This window comes from Pyrgilauda ruficollis, unplaced genomic scaffold, assembly GCF_017590135.1.
Source record: "Pyrgilauda ruficollis isolate IOZ18807 unplaced genomic scaffold, ASM1759013v1 scaffold78, whole genome shotgun sequence".
NCBI lineage: Eukaryota > Metazoa > Chordata > Aves > Passeriformes > Passeridae > Pyrgilauda > Pyrgilauda ruficollis.
Window position 1 is genome coordinate 1,672,189 of NW_024529710.1, and position 19,434 is coordinate 1,691,622.

The window sequence follows — 19,434 nt, forward strand, 5'->3', positions numbered from 1 at the left end:
GGTTTCACATCTTGATGGTGCTGCCTGTATTACCCAGGGCCTTCACATCAGATCTTCATATATTGAACTTTCCTTGTATGGAAAGCAACAATTTTCAGAATGTTGAGAAAGAAATCAAAATTCCAAATGTACTATCTGCTTTAAAGTGCTCTGAAATTAAACACAATATTTATTGATCTTCAATAAAAAATTGCTAAATAAAGAGGTCTTCATTGAAAAAATTTGGCAAGGAAGGAAGCCGGCAGTGAGGCACCACCTGGTCTTCCATTTCATGCTATTGCAGAGAATTGCAAATGTACAGAAGAAAAACATAAAGATAATAAACATCTGTAATCAACACTGTCGTTTCATCCACTGAATTAATCAGAAATATGAACAAACTCATTGAGAACAGATTTGAGTACATAGCTACGTAGCTATATTAGAGAAATGCCAAGGTATCTAGATTTTTTTGTGATGTACATTTTTAAAACAGTAGAATAGGGAATGTAGGAATTAAAATTGTTACCTGACACAATGCAGAGAATATTTAGGTATTGATTTTGTATTTCATGCAATGTGTGTTTGAGCACTTTTTGTGGTTTTGGGAGTGCAACCTAGACAGCAACCAGTAACAATTTGGAGCATTATTACAGACAGTATAAATAGCTACCCACTCCTTCCTTTGATATTTTCATTTGGAAGCAAAAAGAACAATGTCCCAATTTTTTCTGTTTCCATCTGAAAGCCCAAACGATCCTTCTCTTTCTAAAGAAAAATATCCCTGAGGGTCAAAAAAATAAATTGCTATTACAATATGCCTCATTGACTGTAAAGAAAAAACAGAATTCACAGCATTCTGCAGTGGAGAATTATGAAGAAAATAAACAAGCAAAATGCTTGCTCTAGGAATGGTGTGAAATTATTCTTGCTGCTGAATTCAAAGGCATGCTAAATTTTATTCTTGGCATTGCTCTGCCTTGTCAGCAATTACAGCCTTGCTGATGCCAGAGATACTGACATTCCCCACTGCTGATGGAGCTCCAGCCACTCCCTGCTTGTCTTGCCCTCTCTCTTCCTGACCATCTCTCTGGTAATGCTATTAACAACATGGCTACTCATTATCACTTAAAAGATCTGCTGCACATTGCATATGTTCCAAGTTTGCGGGTAATAAGAAATGAACTTGGTGCCATCTGTAAATGAATTATATAAAGGGCAAACTGGATTGACTGCTGTCTTCATTTGCATAATTTCTTCTCCCCTGTTTGCTAACATATTCAAAGCTGTTTCAGAAATGTCAGAACACTACAGAATTTAGGAGATATCTCAGCTTCACACTATTGCTATCTACAACGGAACCTAAAAATTCATCTCCTGGTGAGTCTGCTGCACAGTTACAAAATACTTTTGTGAGAAGGATTGCATCAAATTCATCTATTTAGTTGACTTCATTGGCAGCAAAATACACCATGCTCCACCAAACCCCTAACAAACAGCTCAGCAGTAAAACTGTACCTGAAATAGGAGATCTTAGTACAGCTATCTCAGTTAGGTGCCAGCATTTCTTCACACCTCAGACCCACTCTGCTGCTGAAGCACCCAGTGCAGAACCCATCTTGAGAGGCCACAGCCCTGCTGCACTGGCCTGCAAGCGGCACCCAACACGTACCTAACTAAAGGTCGGTAAACAGCTCTCCCAAAGAGTCATGGGCATCATCCAGGCTGCCGTGGAGAGGAAGACAGCACCTCCAGAAACACAGTTCATTGTCTGTGTATCATCATTTCTCTTGAAAAACTTTTATGGTCATCTAAGCCTAGCACTCCTTGGCACTTTCAAGAGGACCTTCATCATTAATTAATATTCCTGAATTAAGGTCACAATTAATAGGATTGTTCTCATCTTCTATGATGTCAACAATGTCCAGTCCCTTTTATGGATAGAAACTTAATACTGATAGAATTATCTAAAGAATGGTCAGAAAAATGACCTAGCTCAGTATGTAGCCTGGTAGCAGCAAACTCCTAGAAGAAGGCAGAAATATATTTTGAAATACTAGTATTAAGTAATGTGACATTTAAGAGACACTTTAGTTTCTAGTTGTCATAGCCATGATGTGGCATGTTACTGTGACTCATTATAATAGTCTAAACTAGATTTGTCCTCTTTAATATTCCTATTATGTACTGAAGACACTCATATGACACCAAAATAGTTTCCCAGTTTCCTTTTACAAATCTGTTGATATTTTTTGTGAACTACATAAAGCTAAGAACACATGTAAAAAGTTTATATAGACTAAAGTGCTAATTTGCAATGCCTTCACTCAGAATTTCCCTAATACTGAATTTTTAAGTTTAACAGTATTTCTGAATATTCTTATCCTCCTCTAACTTCAGAACTCCTGTTTTTTAACACATATGCAAGATCACATGCTTGTATAACTTAAGTGGTCATTATTGATGGCAAGATATGCCAACCCTTACCACACATCAGAGGCGTTTCTTATGTGAAACTACACAGGAAACAAACTCTTCTGCTTTTTGCTTTTAGCAAAGTCATAATTTATTTTTCAACTCTTCCACACATGCATGCATAAACTCACACAGATATCAACAATATTATAAATATTTGATTATGCATTATTAATAAAAATACTATTGCAATATTAATAAAAGTATTACCAATATTAACAGTTTGATCTATGATCAATGTTCCCCACCAGACAAAATGTAATAAACCCCAGAAGTTGGGTCAAGATTCATCACCCAATATAGAATGTAAAAGTGTTAGTGTAGTTAAGTGCGGCTTGAGACAAAGTTCTCTATTTTCAGTTTCTTTTCAAATAATTTTAGAAATATTTTACTTTTGTTCCACTGCTATTTTTTTCCCCACAAAGTTCATGCCTAGAGTGGCAATCTTACATAAACATTCTTCACAGAAGAGGCAGAAAATACTTCCTATTTCACGTCATGGTTTCTGTGTTTGGTTTTGAAAACAAACTCTCTAGCATCCACATACATACTTTACTGACTTTTAAGCCATGAAAAAAACTTTAAAAAGATCTTTGAAAATTCCCTGGTAAAACACCCACATTTAGCTCAGAATTTTTCGTTGGATGCATTGTAGTGTTATTTTTATGGTGCTATTCATGATATTTTGAACTGCAGTCAGGAAGCTTTTCTACTATTTACATATACAAACCATTAAAATAATTCTAGATTTGATAATCTTGTATTACTGCACAGCAGTGCTAAAGAAATCTACATGATAGTTGTATTATTACATAGACTGCTGTACTGGATTTTGTTTCAAGGTAGCCAGGTCAAATGGATAGCAAATTTCTGGTGTAATGAAGATTTTGGAGAGCCTTGTTAAAAATATACAGATATATTATACTCTTCTAAGATTTGTTATTTTCTCCATAATAAGCAATATGATTTTTGTTACATACAAGTATTCACTTGTGAACTTGTTAAATAACTTCAGAAGTACCTAATCTCTTCAAAAATCTAGCTCCTCTCTTTGTTCCCAAGTTCCAACTCCTACCTCAACAAGCAAACGTCTCTTAGACTTACATGTCTGCAAGTTTTACTTTTCAGTCAGCTACTGGGCTTGATTATCTCGACCAGTGTTAGAAAAACACTAATTCACAGTCACAACTTCAAAGCCTTCAATCCACAGATGTACAGAATATTCTGGCAAGCACTACTGCTGGGTAAGTAAAGCTATGTGATGTCTGTGCCTGAAATGTAAAACAATGCACCACACTCATACTCAACAGTTTTGCTGCTTCTGCTTCAGTTAGCCAGAAATCAGTGGTTTATTTCTCAACACCTGCTGAGCAAGCCCATGTTACGCAACCCACTGCAGAAAGCAATAAACCTCTCTGAATTAGACAGTTCTTTTGTTATTTGTGATTTGGGTCTCAGAGTGTATGGGTCTGAGAGCTAGAACAGCTCAGGAATGTAGAATAACTGATTTCAACACAAATGAACAACACATTACTTATCTTGCTGCACTGGCTACTGAACTGTGGGGTAGATCAGGTTCTTTCCCTGGGTCTTCCCTGAGACCATAGGAGCAAATGGCAGCTGAGTGGCCACTACATTCTAAAATGGCCAGATAGGAATTCTGTGCAAGAATAATTAATACATCAGAAAGCATCCTACAGATGCAGAAGTAAACAGTCTTGTCCTTAATAACAGGTACCCAAGATCAACACACTAGCAGTTCATATTATTTAAGCTCCAGTGGAAGTTTTCATTGTTTAAACAGAGCCTTAAAATTAGCATTTTCTCCTCTATGAGCTTCTCTTCCTGATATGAGAGTAGCCACCCGAGTTCCACCAGAAGTATGTAAAATATGGATCCATTGTCATATCCAGTCCTGTGGGAGAAGGTCTGAATGCTCTCCCACGACTCATTGAGCATGTCACTACAGAGCATCAGAAATGCCTCCTAGGCCATCTTTAAGGAACACAGGAAAATGGTGGGAAAATATTTCCAGTCAAAGCAGTAGGACTGCTTATAGAAGATTAAAAAGAGACCAGCGTTTATAACAGAAGCTGAAAATGTCAAGTTTCTTAAAAAATGTCTCTGCCTTACTCCAAAACCTATCCCTGTTGTTAAGAAATGCCCGCTCGTGGATCCTTTGAAGAAAAACGATTCCTTCCCGCTGCGCCCCCACTCCCTGTCTTGCCCCAAAGAGAAGTACTTTGGCCACAGAGGAACCAATGTGTGCCTCAGGGAAATTAGAAAAGCTGCCAGTTTTAATACACGATCAACATCATGACTCAGTTGATACAAAGTTGGTTTGGTAAGGTATTAAAACAGAAAGCAAAAAAGCAATATATCTTCAGGTACAAAATTGTCATTAAAAGAAAGGATTGTTTTTTCTTTCAATTACTGGATCTTCTGTATAAAAAGTAGGAAAAGAAACTAGGAAAATCACAGGGCAAGAAAAAGGAGAGGTTGTGTGGTGATGCTGGGCTGCTAATTGGTAACAACAACTATGTTCATCAAATTCTCTAAACTCCTGTGCCGCGGAAAGAGATATATCTGGTGCCACAAATTTTTGCAACTTTTGTAACTTTTGTAAGTTTTTTTTACTACAACTATAACAAAATCTGTGACAAACTTATTACAAGTTTTGTTACATATGGCAGCAAAAGCAACTGGGTAAGTGCCCCTCTGGATGCAGTCCCCATCAATAGGGAATATGAGGCTGAAAATAGGCATGCATGGCTACTTGAGTGAGACTGGCTATGAAACACAAAAAACTCAAGTACTGAGGGAAAAAAATAGAATTCAAGAAATGAGATGTCACTACAGTCAAAGCGTTTGTGGTTAAGACCTCATGGGAATTCACTCTACTAGGAGAAGGATTTAAAGGAATTACTGGTTCCTGTCAGCTAAGACTGAAACATGGAAATATGCAAGGGTTGCAGCACCCACATTAGCAATTAATATGGCACAATTACAGAAAATCAATAAAGTGAAAGAATTGGTACTGAAGAACCATATCCTTCCTGCACTCACTTGTGGGGTTTCACTTTGGATTACCTCTAAAAAAAGCCAAAGAAGGCTGAGTGCTAAAGAAAACTGCATAGGTAGGTGATGAAATTTCCCTCAGAAATTATACAGTTCTAAGTGATCCTTTCTTGGCCTTGACTTTTAAGCCTAATTTTTCAAATTTTTTATCATTATATAAATACTTTTTGGGTGGGGGTGGTAGTGACAAAAGACAGCTCTGTTAAAACATTGGGATTTTTCAAATGAGAATTCTCCAAACAAACCCCTGGCTCTAGTCCCTGATGGCTGTCTGTCACTATCCTAATGCCACATTTGTGCTCAGAAAACAAAAGATCATTAGGCTCAGTAAATGCAGAGGGTAAGCAGCAGACACAAAACAGTGCTGTCAAGGTAGAAGCGATCATTTTATTGCTTAACTACAAAACAAAGCACTACCACTGTCCCGAGGGGACTTGACAAATACAGATCCCAACAGCTGCTAACATAGGGAGTTTGTCTCTAATTGTACCAGTTTAATAAGCCTGTGTATTGGGTGCAGATGGTCAGGCTTTGACAGTGGGGCTGCAAAGGCCAGGGGGTGCCCTGGGCTGGCCACAACTGGTGCCAGCAGGCCCTAGTGGACACTCCTGCAGGTGTTCCAGGCTTTTGTTATAGTTTTCCATCTTTAGTTACGTGAGGGACCTGCTTAGGGCAGGAACCAGCATGTCATGTAAATTATGCTGAACTGGGTGCCTTCACTGTGGATGAACCATGTTTTGGGGAATAGCTGTACAGTAACACTGGAGGCAAACAGCAATACCACAGAAAAATAAACTCACAGAAATTTTCCATTGTTTCTTGACCCAATGAGGATACGGTGTTCTGACTCCTCCCGAGAGATCCTCCCATGGAACCATGGCATCTTCTCATGGGCTGTAGTGGCAATCAGCTTCTCCAGCTGAGGCTTCTGACTAATGATAGCTTGTTCAAGAGCATGTCCCTAGAGAGCAGTAAAAACACAGTGAAACAGTTAAACTATCTTCTGCAATAAAAAGATGACAGGTAGACTCTCAATCTTTTGGGACTGCTTTTGGGACATCCAAAATCTGCACATATTTGTTGTGTGTGAAGGCCTGGTTGCTATAAAGATTTTAAACCAGAAACTAACATGGTAATCTAAACATCACAAAGCTAGGGCTCTCTCTTTTCCTCTGAGAAAAAGAAGGAAAATTAACCAGTAAATAAAACCACTGGTATATCAGTATTTAAGCTTAAAATAAGGTAATATTGCTATGCTAATGAGACATGGCTAAATGAAGTTAGTGTCAGTCGGAGATTTCAAACATACCTCCAAATTACATATGCTATGGCAGTGTACTAAAATAAACCAAATGTGCTTTGCACTGTTGCAGCATGTCTGTCAAAGACATTAATGCAAATTTTCCCAGACAGAACAGTCCCTATTTTAGAGTGAATTATTCAGAATAATATTAACTTAGACATTTCTAACCTTGTCTACAACCTACCACTTCTAAATTGGGCTCAGAATCTGAGGGCAACCTCCACTAGTTTCACCAGCATTTAAGCAGAGCTCATCAACTTCCCTCTAGACCGAGCTCAGACTAATCAGAAAAGACACTGTGAATGTCAGCAGTTATAGAAAATGTTGTGTGAGTTTCAGGTTTTCCCAGTTTGGGGGATGCTCCATATATTTTACAAAGCAGAATTCATAGAGTTACTTGCTAGCAGCAGAAGAGATTAGGAACCTTGAGTATCTTCATGAGTTCATAAAGGTAACTCATGACATCTCAAGGTGAAATAATACTTGTCCCCATACACTACAACAAATACTCTCTTTGCAGCCTCCTACACTACTGCTTCCATGTTAAGACTGGCTTCTTCATAGTCATTCCTAGGAAAAAATTCAACATCTTGTCCTCCACTTGGAAAATTCCTGCTTGACCCCTGCAGCACTGAAGATATATAGGTAGTGCTCTGCAGGGTAGAAATTGTTCTCTTTCAGGAACAATTTCTGTTTTGGACATAACTTAAATTAGCATCACAGAAGCAAGGCCAACTAAGAGAGTAAGATATAAAACAAGTCATCCTGTCACTATGCCTGCCTGCATATCAGTTCATAAAAAATCAGAATTAAAAGCAATGAGACAAACAAAAAGCAATGATACAAGTGTATCATGTTCATTACATGTATTAATTTTTGGTCCAGATCTGATGGCATATGTTAGTGCAGAGGTAGAAAAGATTATGCTAGATCAGGACATTGTAGAAATTCTAAGGACTTAAATTTCAGGAAAACTATACTTACTGCCAAGTTACTGCATGTACTGGGGAGAAAAACACCTCACTGTTAAATCTCAAACAGCCATAATTCCATTGTGAAAAAATACTACATACCAGCAACAGCTAGAAACAAACACTGCAATCTCTTTTTTTCCTAGCTCAAAGATTACTTTATGGTGAAATCAGTCTGGCTTTACCTGCAGATTCCAAGTCTGCTTGACATACTCTCTGATGAGGTTCTCTTTCAAATCTTCGAAGGGTCCTGTTTTGGGTTCAACACCTGGTGGCCGGTTGAAAGGTTTTCTCAGTAGACAGATAAGGCCGTCTGCTTCCCCGGAGTGATAGTTAATGAGTTCTGCAGGACTGGCATGTGACTTGCCTCCTGCAATAGCATAGGAACCACTCAGCTCCCTCTCAATTGTATAGTGGTGAACCTTCCTTCCATGGGCCAAGGATAGGGCAAAGCCCCCCAGGTAATTCCGGCTTTGGCGGAGCAAGTATAGTCCATCACTTGCTCCTCCCTGCATCAGATACTCCTCAGCATCTTCACGTGTGATATTACCAAAGAAGTATGGCAAATGGTTAGCAGGGTTTGATGTGTTGGAAGCCATGGTTTTTTCTTTTCCAAGCAGCAAATCTAGAATACTGTATCTGAAAATACAGAGACATGCATGTCAGTAGAAAAAAGACAATAAACCAGTAAGATAGCAGTTCACCTGCAATATGTTTGCAGAATCACAGAATGATTTAGGCTGGAATAGACCTGTAAAATCATTGAGTCCAAACTTGAACCAGTCACCACCTTGTCAGCAAGACCATGGCACTGAACACCTCCAGGGACGGTGACTTCATCACTCCCCTCAGCAGAGCATGCCAACGTTTAACAACCCTTTCTGTAGAGAAATTCACCTGATGTCTAACCTGAAAATCACCAGCGGGCATAGTCTGAGGTAATTTTGGTAATACATTTGTTGGTGATACATATGTTGACAATCAAAAAAATTATTTTAAACTGAAGATACCATTTTTATCTTGTTAGAAGTTGTTTTTCTAAATCCCAGCAGCTCTCTTTTCCAGTTTCCCAGCGCCTTGGCTAGAAGTGGACAAAATGATCATAAGTTCAGTTTCTGCTTCTACGTTGTGAAACATATACAGAGTTAAAATATGAGTCCTTCACAATAAAATGAAGCATCATTTTAGGGAAGCCATGCAGCAATCTATGGAATCAGCATTAAACAGTTCAGGCTATATGAGAACAGGGTTAATAGCATATTTGTCTTGTAGCTAGCCAAAGTGTGCAACTGAGTTACATGAAGAAAAGTGCAGAAGACTTTATGGATAACTATGTAAAAAGGGAGGGTCCCTAATGCAAAGGTGTAACTGAGGAATGGGAGTCTTAATACAGGGCCTTTTAGCACACAGCACTTCAGACTGGCACCTTCCCTGGCAGTCCTGAAGCAGGCAGAGCTGTTTGTGCCTGCTGCTTAATTCGTATTTGATCCATCAGTGCTGATTTGCTGTCCACTGTGTTCATATCAAAAAACAGTAGCTATATCAATAAACTGTGCTATGCTGTGAATAAGTAAAGGGTTGATGTGGGGAAGGAAAGAGGGAGAGGAACACAAAGTCAAATCAACAAGGCTCACACAGTATAGAAAACTAGACGGGGCACAGTCAGTCAAACCACATGCTGTGCAGATCTTCCGGTCTTCTCCCACCATTCCAAACAAGGGAGATCTCAAAGTTGCAAAGATATTGCACCTACAAAATAGAGCTTCATGCTGCATATTATTTATTACTCTTGTGATCTGCAACTAAAAGTTACTGGTTTAAGTTCCCATACTAATCTAGTAACATAACTTTCGCTTGCTAACTGCAACAAAGAAAAGTTCTAACTGAAGACACAGAAGGCAGTCCTTAGTCACCACCAAACATAAATGCTGTATGCAAAATGACCATTCTGACTGTACCAGACAAAGCTTTCTTCAAATGGAATAGATTCACTCAGTAACTTAATGCAGGGCCAAAGGATTGCAATCAATAATACAATGCCCATTTGGAGGCCAGTTAATAGTATTGTAACCCAGGGTCAGGATTGGGATCAATGTCATTTCACTGAGGTGGTGGACAGCGGGGAGAGCACAGCCCCAGCAAATTCACAAATAATACAAAAGGATTTTGTATTATTTGGCTAAACAGTGGCTAAACATCACAGGGCTGTGATACAATTCAAAGGGACCTGGAAAGGCTAAAGAATTCGAATGAAAGCAATTTAATGAAGCTCAACAAAGGGAAACCTCCAGCAGAGCAGACTTTGCCCTTTTTGGAGCATCTGCGTTCCTGGCTATGCAGTGTCTCACACCCTTGTGGCGTCACATGGGAGGAAGGTCTGTGACCAGAATGTTTTCCAGCAGGGTCTGTCTGCCCATAGTTTGTCCAGGGCCCCTGTAGGTGCACACACAAGGCATGCAGGCTCCATCAGAACTCTTGGCTTGCTCTGCCAAGCTTTGGCACTGGGGACAGCAGCAGCCTGGGCACTACCCAAGGGCAGCCCCTGCCGGTGCTTCCCTTCCCCTGCCCAGCTGCACAGTCCTGCAGGTTTCACTGCGCAGGTTTCCTGCAGGAGCCTGTCCTGGGACAGTGGGTGCAAGAGTGCCAGTACACTGGTAGCAGGGAACACTCTCAGAAAATTTCTCTTTCTTCCCTGACCACTTCCCCCAGGAGTACCTGTGCTAAGCTGGGGATGACTTTGGGAGGGTATGGGGGCTTAGGGTTGAGGATATACAAGCTCTTCTCCCAAGCCCTCCTGACATCTTCCCAGAGCCTATCACATGCAACATACATCTCAGCCTGAGCACTTGGGAGATATGGAGGAAATCAGGACTTTCCTCCCGCTCTCCATCCCTGCCATCTCTCCCTGCCCTCCAGTGGGGTGCAGAGACAGGGGCAAAGACCAGCTGAGCCCCACATCTCACTGCCCTGTCCCAGGGCTCAGCTGCTGCTTTCAAGCCTTCAAGGAGAGCCAGCAGGAGGCTCTTTTATCATCTCCCCCCTCCTACAGCCTTCTGATGTCCCCCCACGACTTTTCTACTCCTAGCACAAAGCAAGCCCCATCACTTTGCATGTCTGTCTTGGCAAGACATGGCATTGGGCACCTAGGAAGGCACAGGGGAGAACAACTGTGCTGCAGACACCCCTGGCAGGGCTGGAGTCCGTCTCTTCCTATGCGTGAGATGATGAGAGGAAATGGCCTCCTGCAGTACTGAGGAGGTTTAAATTGGGTACCAGCAAATGTTTCTTCACTAAGAAAGTTATCAAGTATTGGAACAGGCTGCCCAGGGAAGTGTTTCAACCACCTTCCCTGAAGGGAATTGAAGACCTACAGAATGGTGGTTAGGGACATGGTTTTGTAGTGAATTGGGTAGTGATAGTTTTACAGTTGGACTTGATAATCTTAAGGACCTCTTCCAATCTAAATATTCCTTTGATTCTGTTATTCTGAAAGTCATTACACATACAGATGTTTTGAATGTTCTAGTTCTTGTTTCCTTCACTCCTGCTTACTTGTTTCCTTCACACACCCCATGTCTTCTTTTTTTTTTTACTCCAGTAGTCACCACACATACTGGTGGTTAGGAGATGAATACACATCATCCACCTTCTAGCAAAATGGTCCTGGAAGGTATGTTCCAAGTCTTCAGTACCACTTTCAGGAAAGATTGAAGAAAACAGATTTACTACTAGGTTTTTAGTAAGGAAAGAATTTGGACGCATGACTGATCGACACTGGCTCTTCACCAGCAACGTACAACTTGGAGAAAAGGAAGAAATAATCCCATAGTCTCATGCCAAGAATGGTACTGCACTGCAGGGCCTGCTCAAAACACCTCAGTATTATACATACTGAATAAATATCAAACAGAAAAGTATCACCATGCTCTTCATCTGTAGAAATTTATTTTAATGAATGTATTTCATTGAAGTTAATTTTTGCCATGCTTCTAGTTTCAGGCTTTAAAAAGATAACTTCAGAATGAAAATAACAGCTAATAAAAGTGAGGTGGGGGACAGGGTTAGAGGGGGTAAACACATCATCCGTGGCTACAAAAACCTTTATGGCTACTGCAATTTAAATTCACTTTGACTAGGATGTGTTTCAGATCAGGCTATTCTCCAGAGTATTGTTTTGTCTCATATTAATCTCAGTATTTTCTACACAATCTTCAGGATGATTTGCCCAGAAAAAAGTTTTTAAAAGGCGGAGAGGGCCTGGGGGGAAATCCACTAGTTGTAATTTAGATGAAATGAGAGTGATGGCACTGGTGAGGGACTGTCTCTTAAATCTTCAGAGTAAGAAAGCCTGCAATATAACAAGTTTCTAAAATATGAAGAATATTTCTCAGTTATGAAAATAACAGCAGCAGGATTCTTATGATCTCTAATATTTCACAAATTATTTATTTATATCTGTTTCCAAAAACAATGGCCTGATTTACTTTCACAAAATAGTTTACTGTTGGCAGTTTTCAGGCCATGTTTCTCTACCCCACTTTCTAATATGTGAAGAATATCTAATGTTTAGCAACAGTAGGAAATGTTTGAACTGATGCAGCATCTGCTGGGCACACACAGAGGAAAATAATCATAAAAAACCTCTAGATAATGATTAAAAACTACTTAACAATTTTGGAAGAATGTCTGAATTTGGGATGGCTGTTCTCTTTGTCTGGAGTTTCAAAATCTTGCCTTCTTTTTTTGAAGTGTAATACTAGTTCTAGGATCAGTAATGGAATAGAAGAAAATGCTTGAATTCAGAGTTTCCTCCTCATCTAAGTTTTTCCAGGTGCACAAACAGCGCGGTGTTTTTCAAGCCTGCATGGCTGCAAACGTGAAATGGAGATTAGGCCCCCTAAGGCTGAATGTCAGGCTTTACCCTTACGGGTGCTGAAGGAAGTGTGGCTGGCTGCCCAAGAGAGGTGCTTGAGCATAACAGCCATAGAGGGTCTAAAGTGCAACTCTCCCCTTAGTCGTTAAATATGACTTTTAAGGAAGCTACAAATGCATGCAAATATCAGGCTTACCCTACATGAACGAAAAAATATTGCACAAACACGCAAGAAAATTAGATACCCACTTCCCCTCAGGCAGCTTCCTCATCAACTCTGCAGTGTACTTCTGACATAGCACAAGAGTTTAGTACCTCACACATTTCATGTCTACTAGGAAGCAAAACATTCTCTCAGAACAGATGAGCAAAACTAAGGAAAACTCACCTGGAAGGTGGTAGAAAAAAATCTGTCTAATGACACTGCTACACTAAGCTTAATTCTATTTCATCTCATATTTAGACAAGGATAAAGGGAGAATAATTGCCATATTGAAAAGTTTGCCTAGCAAAGAGTATAATACTACCAAGGTACTGATCTCCACTCTAACATTAAAAAAATACAAATAGGAACACGAATCTTTCTAAAAAGACCAAACAGTAGTGTGGTGGGAGACTCATGGATTTCTGATTAGTTACTCCTTCATGGGTAAGATGACTGAAATGTGACAGAAGACCAAAAGCCGTATAGCAGTGAAATAGCGTTACAAAAAATGTTCCCTATTCGAGCAGTTATTTTTTCACCTTTTCTTGTTTTTCTAGGTAGTATTCTGTAATCAGGGTATGAAAATAAAGAAGTAAGGTTTAAAGCAAATATCTCACATGCATACATAACTGCAAGGCACACTGGTGCTGAATGATGAAAATATGCTTACTGAAACAATTCATTCTAGAACAGGGAGATATTTTAAGCACCCACAAAACTTCAACATTTCTCTAATTATACACAGGAAAACATTAATAATAAAAGAATAATATTAATGTGTACTTTTTGGAAGCTACTTAATTAGGATTGTTGGAATCAAGATGTGTGCCTCTGAGAAAAGCAGTACAAGTATTTTTAAGATCCTTCTCCACATTTTCAACTTATGTAACACAGCTGAAAGATGAAAGAAATTCAGTATGCATAGAATTATAAATACACTTTTGATGGTGACTTGATATACTATATTAACTGTTTTGGTAGTTTCAGGGTTTAAGGAGAATCTTAAAGATATATTCCAAATTGATGTACACTTCGAAATAATTAGCATTGAAGAATTATAAATTCATTGCTACTACCTCACTTTTAAACAAACCATATTTAAAGAAGTTTAACAAAGAAAATGGATTTGAATTACTGTTCTATTCTCATTTTTGCACCTTTAAAATAATCTTCCAATGTGTGTAGGCAGCTGAACGGTAGTCTTAATTTGATAATCAGATTACCTCTATATGCCTCCTTTACCTTTCTGTATAAACATGAAGATTCACTTTCTATCCACACCTTAGGAGAGGAATTTTTACAAGCAAATTATGCAGAAACAAAGGAAGAACCCAGCAAGTGTCTAAAAGGAAGTCATCAGGGCAGGAAATGCAGCAGAATATAATTCTGTCAAGTAATTCAAGCAAACTAGAGTTTGATTAGGACACTAGAGTGAACTTACTGACCTACTGAAAAACATTTGAAATCCTGCGTGATTCAACTGGCAATACTGGTGATTTTGCAACTTTTGTAGACTTCTTCAAACAATGTCCCACTCATTCAAACAATGTCCCACTTCAGTACTACATCACACTGAAGAGGATGTACTGTAGTACTGTCCAAGAGGGAAAAGAGACACTTTATTTCTTCGAGTTGCTGACCTTCCTCAGCAGAAGAAGAGAAGTGCCCTTGCTGAGTACTGATGCCAGGGCATTGTGTCTCAGACTGCACCTACTGTGTGTCTCTAATCAGCTTACAGCCTGCAGCAACATTTCCATCACTCATGCTTGGGCCTCCTTCTGCATGTGTTTCTCCAGCTTCTCCGAGAAAAGTTTTCCCTCACACAATCAAACCTTCATCTCTGAATTCTGCAGCCTTTTCCTGACAATCTAAGCCATGGTGCTCCATTTTTTGCCTTATTCTTCAGACTTTAAAAATGCCTTCATCTGCAAAGACTTTCCTGTTATTCCACACATGCTCCTGGCCGGTGCTGACAGATACACGAAGCATGTGTTAGTTTTTAGCAAGTTTCATATTGTTATCTGTTTATATTGTCAATTCATATTGGCAATAATGCAAGGAAGCTCATATTGTCAATTTTTTATTTCTTCAACACTGGAACCTTTCCTTAGCACTTTTATTTAGTAAAAATACTTGTCTCGGGTGTTAAGTTCCGTATTTTAATTTAACAGTTTGGTTTCTGAAGCATTTTCTTTCTTTGAGATATTTTTGTTTTATTGTGGTGCTTTCCGGGTGACACTGGTGTTTCTGCTAAGGTTTTAAAACACTGAGATGTATTCTTTACCAGAAACATAGCTTAATTAAAATCTGTCTGGGAAAAGTAGGGAATGTGGCAGCTTTGGTCCAGAAGACTTTTCTGATGGGCAATTCAAAACCTGAATCTTACAATATGATCACTGAGCTTTGGGGTTGTCCAATCTGTAACAGGTTCATTTTTTCACTGTTATTATGAAAGTTAGTGGCCTAGCTAGCCTCTTCCTGAGCTTAAGAAGAAACAGCTTTTGCCCTCATGTAAATCCTGTAAATCCTCAGCATTTTGGCCATATCTGAACAAATAACTGCCTACTAAACAGGGGACATTGGTATTTTATCTACTATATTTAGGGTGAACACCATTTATTTCCCCTCCTGTCAGTCATAAAATGAACTGAAAAGGAATATCACAAACACACCTAAAAAATATTTTCCTATAGATTTACTTTTTGGAGTCATCTTAATACTTAGGACAGATAGATAGATATTTTCTTCTCCATTGAAACATGCCAGAAATGCCCTCATTTACTCTAAATTGTATCTGACATTCCGATATCATCATACTCCAGGCACTCTAGCTATTGAAATATTTCCTGAGGAAAAACTACTTGACCTGTCAACACAATTACTGCCCTATTACAAGGCGAACAGATGCTCAGAAAAAGTACCACAGCATTCATGTTCTGTTCAGGGTTTTTCTACAAAGGCTTCTGTACTGAGCTCATGGAGGGGCATTCATCACTAAAAAAGCATTCTTCACTGATGCTAGGAATCTATTGTCTCTCCTATACAATACCTTTCTTTTGGGATTCTCATGTATTTGATAATCTTTTCGCTAATAAGTGAATAATCTTTTCCTCTAAAAAGGTTTTTATGCTTTGACCTTTTAAATAGGTCAGAATGCTACTGCAAAAGAAAAAGAAAAAAAAAAAGGCCAGGTGTTTATGGATTACAATAATTCTTTCCGTGGAAGTAAAAAATCCTATGACTTTCACACATATTAAAAATAGGAACAAACAACTAAAAAATCCAAAAGCAAATCAGTTTTTTCTCCTTATAGAAAAAGAAAAAACAAGATCACTTACACAAAAATGTGGACATTTACTTCTACATCTTTACCATGCTCCATCAGTCATTCCCTTACCTCCTCTTCCACTCTTACACTGTCACAAATGCAAACACTGCCTCTCCCTATGCACGTCTCAAATCAAGAATTTCAGACTTAAAATGGGTGGCATCATTTGTATGGGGAAGCCTGCTCCCTTTTGGGCAACATACTCTGGACTGTGATTGGTCCCTATTGAACCACCCTATAAATAACAGAACTACTGGGATGAGGTACATCTGAAGGAAAGCATTTCAGATAGTGCGGGCAGACCCCTGTCTAATTTCCTGTTTTCCTGCTGTGACAAGATGTGAAAAACTTCTCCGGGCACAGACAGATCTTCACTAAGACCAGCTGTGGCTCTGTAGAGCCTGCAGAATAGTACAGGTAGAATTGCATCTTCCAAATGCTGGGGGGGAAGAAAAAAACCACCTGTGCTGGGGCGCAGTTACGAAAGTCAGGGAGCCCCAGCTACCTCCCTGCAGGAACTACTGAGACATACATAAATGCATATGCACACACACATATATATATGTATGTATGTGTGTGTGTACATATACATGTATTGTTCCTTTATGGTTTCAAACATGTATTTACTTCCCAGAACTACGCTAAAAGGTAAACCTTTGCATACCATAGATCCCACTATGAATGCACAGAAGGAGCTGTGAAATGAACTTACAGAGGCAGTGAAAATATGTGAAAACCAAAAAATTATCACCTTTCTTCCAAGAAATCACTGAAATCTCTAAAAAGAGATTGAACTTCTTAGCCAATGGCCTGCATGTTTTCAAGTTCAAAGTTACAGTGACATTAAATATGACAGTATAGCATGTTGCCAAGTGGAATATGTTTTCATTTTTACAGTAAAGTTTTTATAGAGACAGTGATAACAAAACTGTCATGGACAAGACAGTGATAGCACAGTAAAACAAAGACACCTCTAACTATTTCACTAAATTTCTGCCAGCCCCAAATGACTCCAAAATTTTCCTTCAAGGTTCACTACGGTCCATTGTTTTTCACAATCCAGAAAGAAGTTCCAAAGATCTATCAGAGTGTTAGACCAAAAACATTGACTCAAAACATTTCTCTTTTTCCAGGAAGTCAAAACCTGGAATATCTGCCCAATATCCAAGCACACACAAAAAGTGCCTTGAGCAGAGAGTTGATGATACTTTAAATTTTCATTACCATAAGAACTGAGAAAGGCTGGCTTCATCCAGAAATATTAGGGTCCAAGTGTGGATGGATCCACAAGCCATAACTTTGTTTTTCCTTCCTTGTGACATTTTTAGCAAATTTGCCGGTAAGCAAGACATCTCAGAACTAAAGCATCATGAATTCTAGAAAGAAGTTGCTACAATCAAACAGAAGATGAATGAAAAGCTTCATCCATTAAAATGAACAACCCAGGAGAAATTCAACATTATTACAGCAGTCTCAAAGTTTTGTAGCCTTACAGGACTAAGACAAAATGCCACATTTCATTCAAAGTTTCAGATAAAGACCACTGTCGTCTTACTAGTCAGCAGACCCACAAGATTGATTTATTTTACATTCCAGTAAGTGTTTTAATTTAACTTTTTAAAAACCAGTAAATGTTGCAGGCTGGCATTTCCAAAGCTATTATGCAGGTATGAACTCCCCTTCTTTGTGCAGGTCTAGCTCTAGTTACTTCCAAGTCTAGAGGCTACAGATATATAAATGGTCTCAGTTTCTCAGCCATGAATATTAGCCTTCACTTGCTGTTAAGCAAGAACACTTGGACCCCATTATACTTCATTCCTTATGTGAAATTTATTGGTCTGTCTTTAGAATTGCTAAAACCTTTGCCGAACAGACGCCTCAATGAACTTCGCCCATGAGTCAGAGTGGCAAAATTAGGTTCCTCTTTCAGACCAAGGTTATTTTGTCATCTGAAACAGTCTGCAGTACCCTGCTTTATATAAAAAGCAGAGAAATTATTGCAGAACAAAACCAACTTGCCTTTCATACTCCTAGAACAGGCAAGCTTCTATAAAATAGGCCAAGCCTTCTCAGTGCCACTTTCTAGAGTCTGTAAAAACTGTATTTTATTTTATAATAATACTACCTTATTTTTTGAAAAGCTTCTGCTAGGAGCACAAACCAGGTAAATGGTCTGCTACAGACACACTGTAAGCATCATCTCTTAGTGGAACTTACACTCACGAAGAATTGATACCCACAGAGGTATGGAAAAAAAGGCCAAGCATTTCTGTTTTTTGAAAGGAAGATGTGACACTAGCACACACAGCCAGGCTGACAACATTGAGGATATCCTTCTTAAAAATCTATCTAATAATTAGAAATATATAAGCACAGCACTGTTCAGGTTAGAAGGCACCTTAAAGATCACTTACTTCCCAGCTCCCTGGGCAGAAACACCTCTCACCAGACCAAGTTGCTCAGAACCCCATCCAAAATGGCCTTGAACACTGCCAGGGATGGGACATTTACAAGTTCCAAGACAACCAGTTCAATACTCCCCCAGTAAAGCATTTTTAATTTAACAGCATTTTTGTTAGGAAAGGAACGTTTCTCTTAAAAAAATGCTATCATTCAACAATTGCACCAGCTCTTCCTGACTATGTTTTATGAGGTCACAGATATCATAAATGGCACACTGCTTTGCAAAAGAGACTCTTCATAACAATTAGTGCATCAGCCATCCAGAAAAAATTAAGTCTGCATGTCTCCCCATATCAACCTTTATCATCAGAACAAGCAGCACAGATAGAACTTACTTCTCATTGGTATAAAGACAGAGTAGCCTCTTAACAGGCAGGAACTTACTTTAGCCAGCAAACAAGCTGAAACCTAACCTCTCCTCTCACATAAAACATAGAATGTTCCAGAAAAGCCCATTAACAACCCGTGGACCAACTAAATACTCTTGACAAGGCCAATTTATCACTCTGGGCAGAAAGAGGATGCACCTGGCCTCAGTGTGTTCTGGGCCAATAGGCAGTATTTCCCTATCTCTTGCATGACAAACTGCCAGGCTGGAAAAAACAGCTCGTAGTCAGGCTTCTTTTTTCATGGTGTGTTGTTCTCCACACAGCATCAACAGCTACATCTCCAAATGGTCCACTGGTAATTGTCATATGGATGGTTGCTATGTCAGGATAACAAAAAGCCACCTCCATTTGATGAAACTTATCTCTTGAA

The 19,434-nt window shown here is 39.1% G+C and overlaps 1 protein-coding gene across 1 annotated transcript in view; it reads right to left on the bottom strand.

The window, feature by feature from the left end:
* Nucleotides 1-19,434, bottom strand: part of SYK (spleen associated tyrosine kinase) — a 47,669-nt gene that overhangs the window by 22,176 nt on the left and 6,059 nt on the right. Inside the window, exons 2-3 of the mRNA XM_041486750.1 lie at nt 7,992-8,445; nt 6,333-6,493 (exon numbers count right to left, since the gene is read on the bottom strand). Coding sequence (XP_041342684.1) covers nt 6,333-6,493; nt 7,992-8,405 — 575 coding nt within the window. The 5' untranslated portion in view covers nt 8,406-8,445. The remainder of the gene's footprint in view (nt 1-6,332; nt 6,494-7,991; nt 8,446-19,434) is intronic.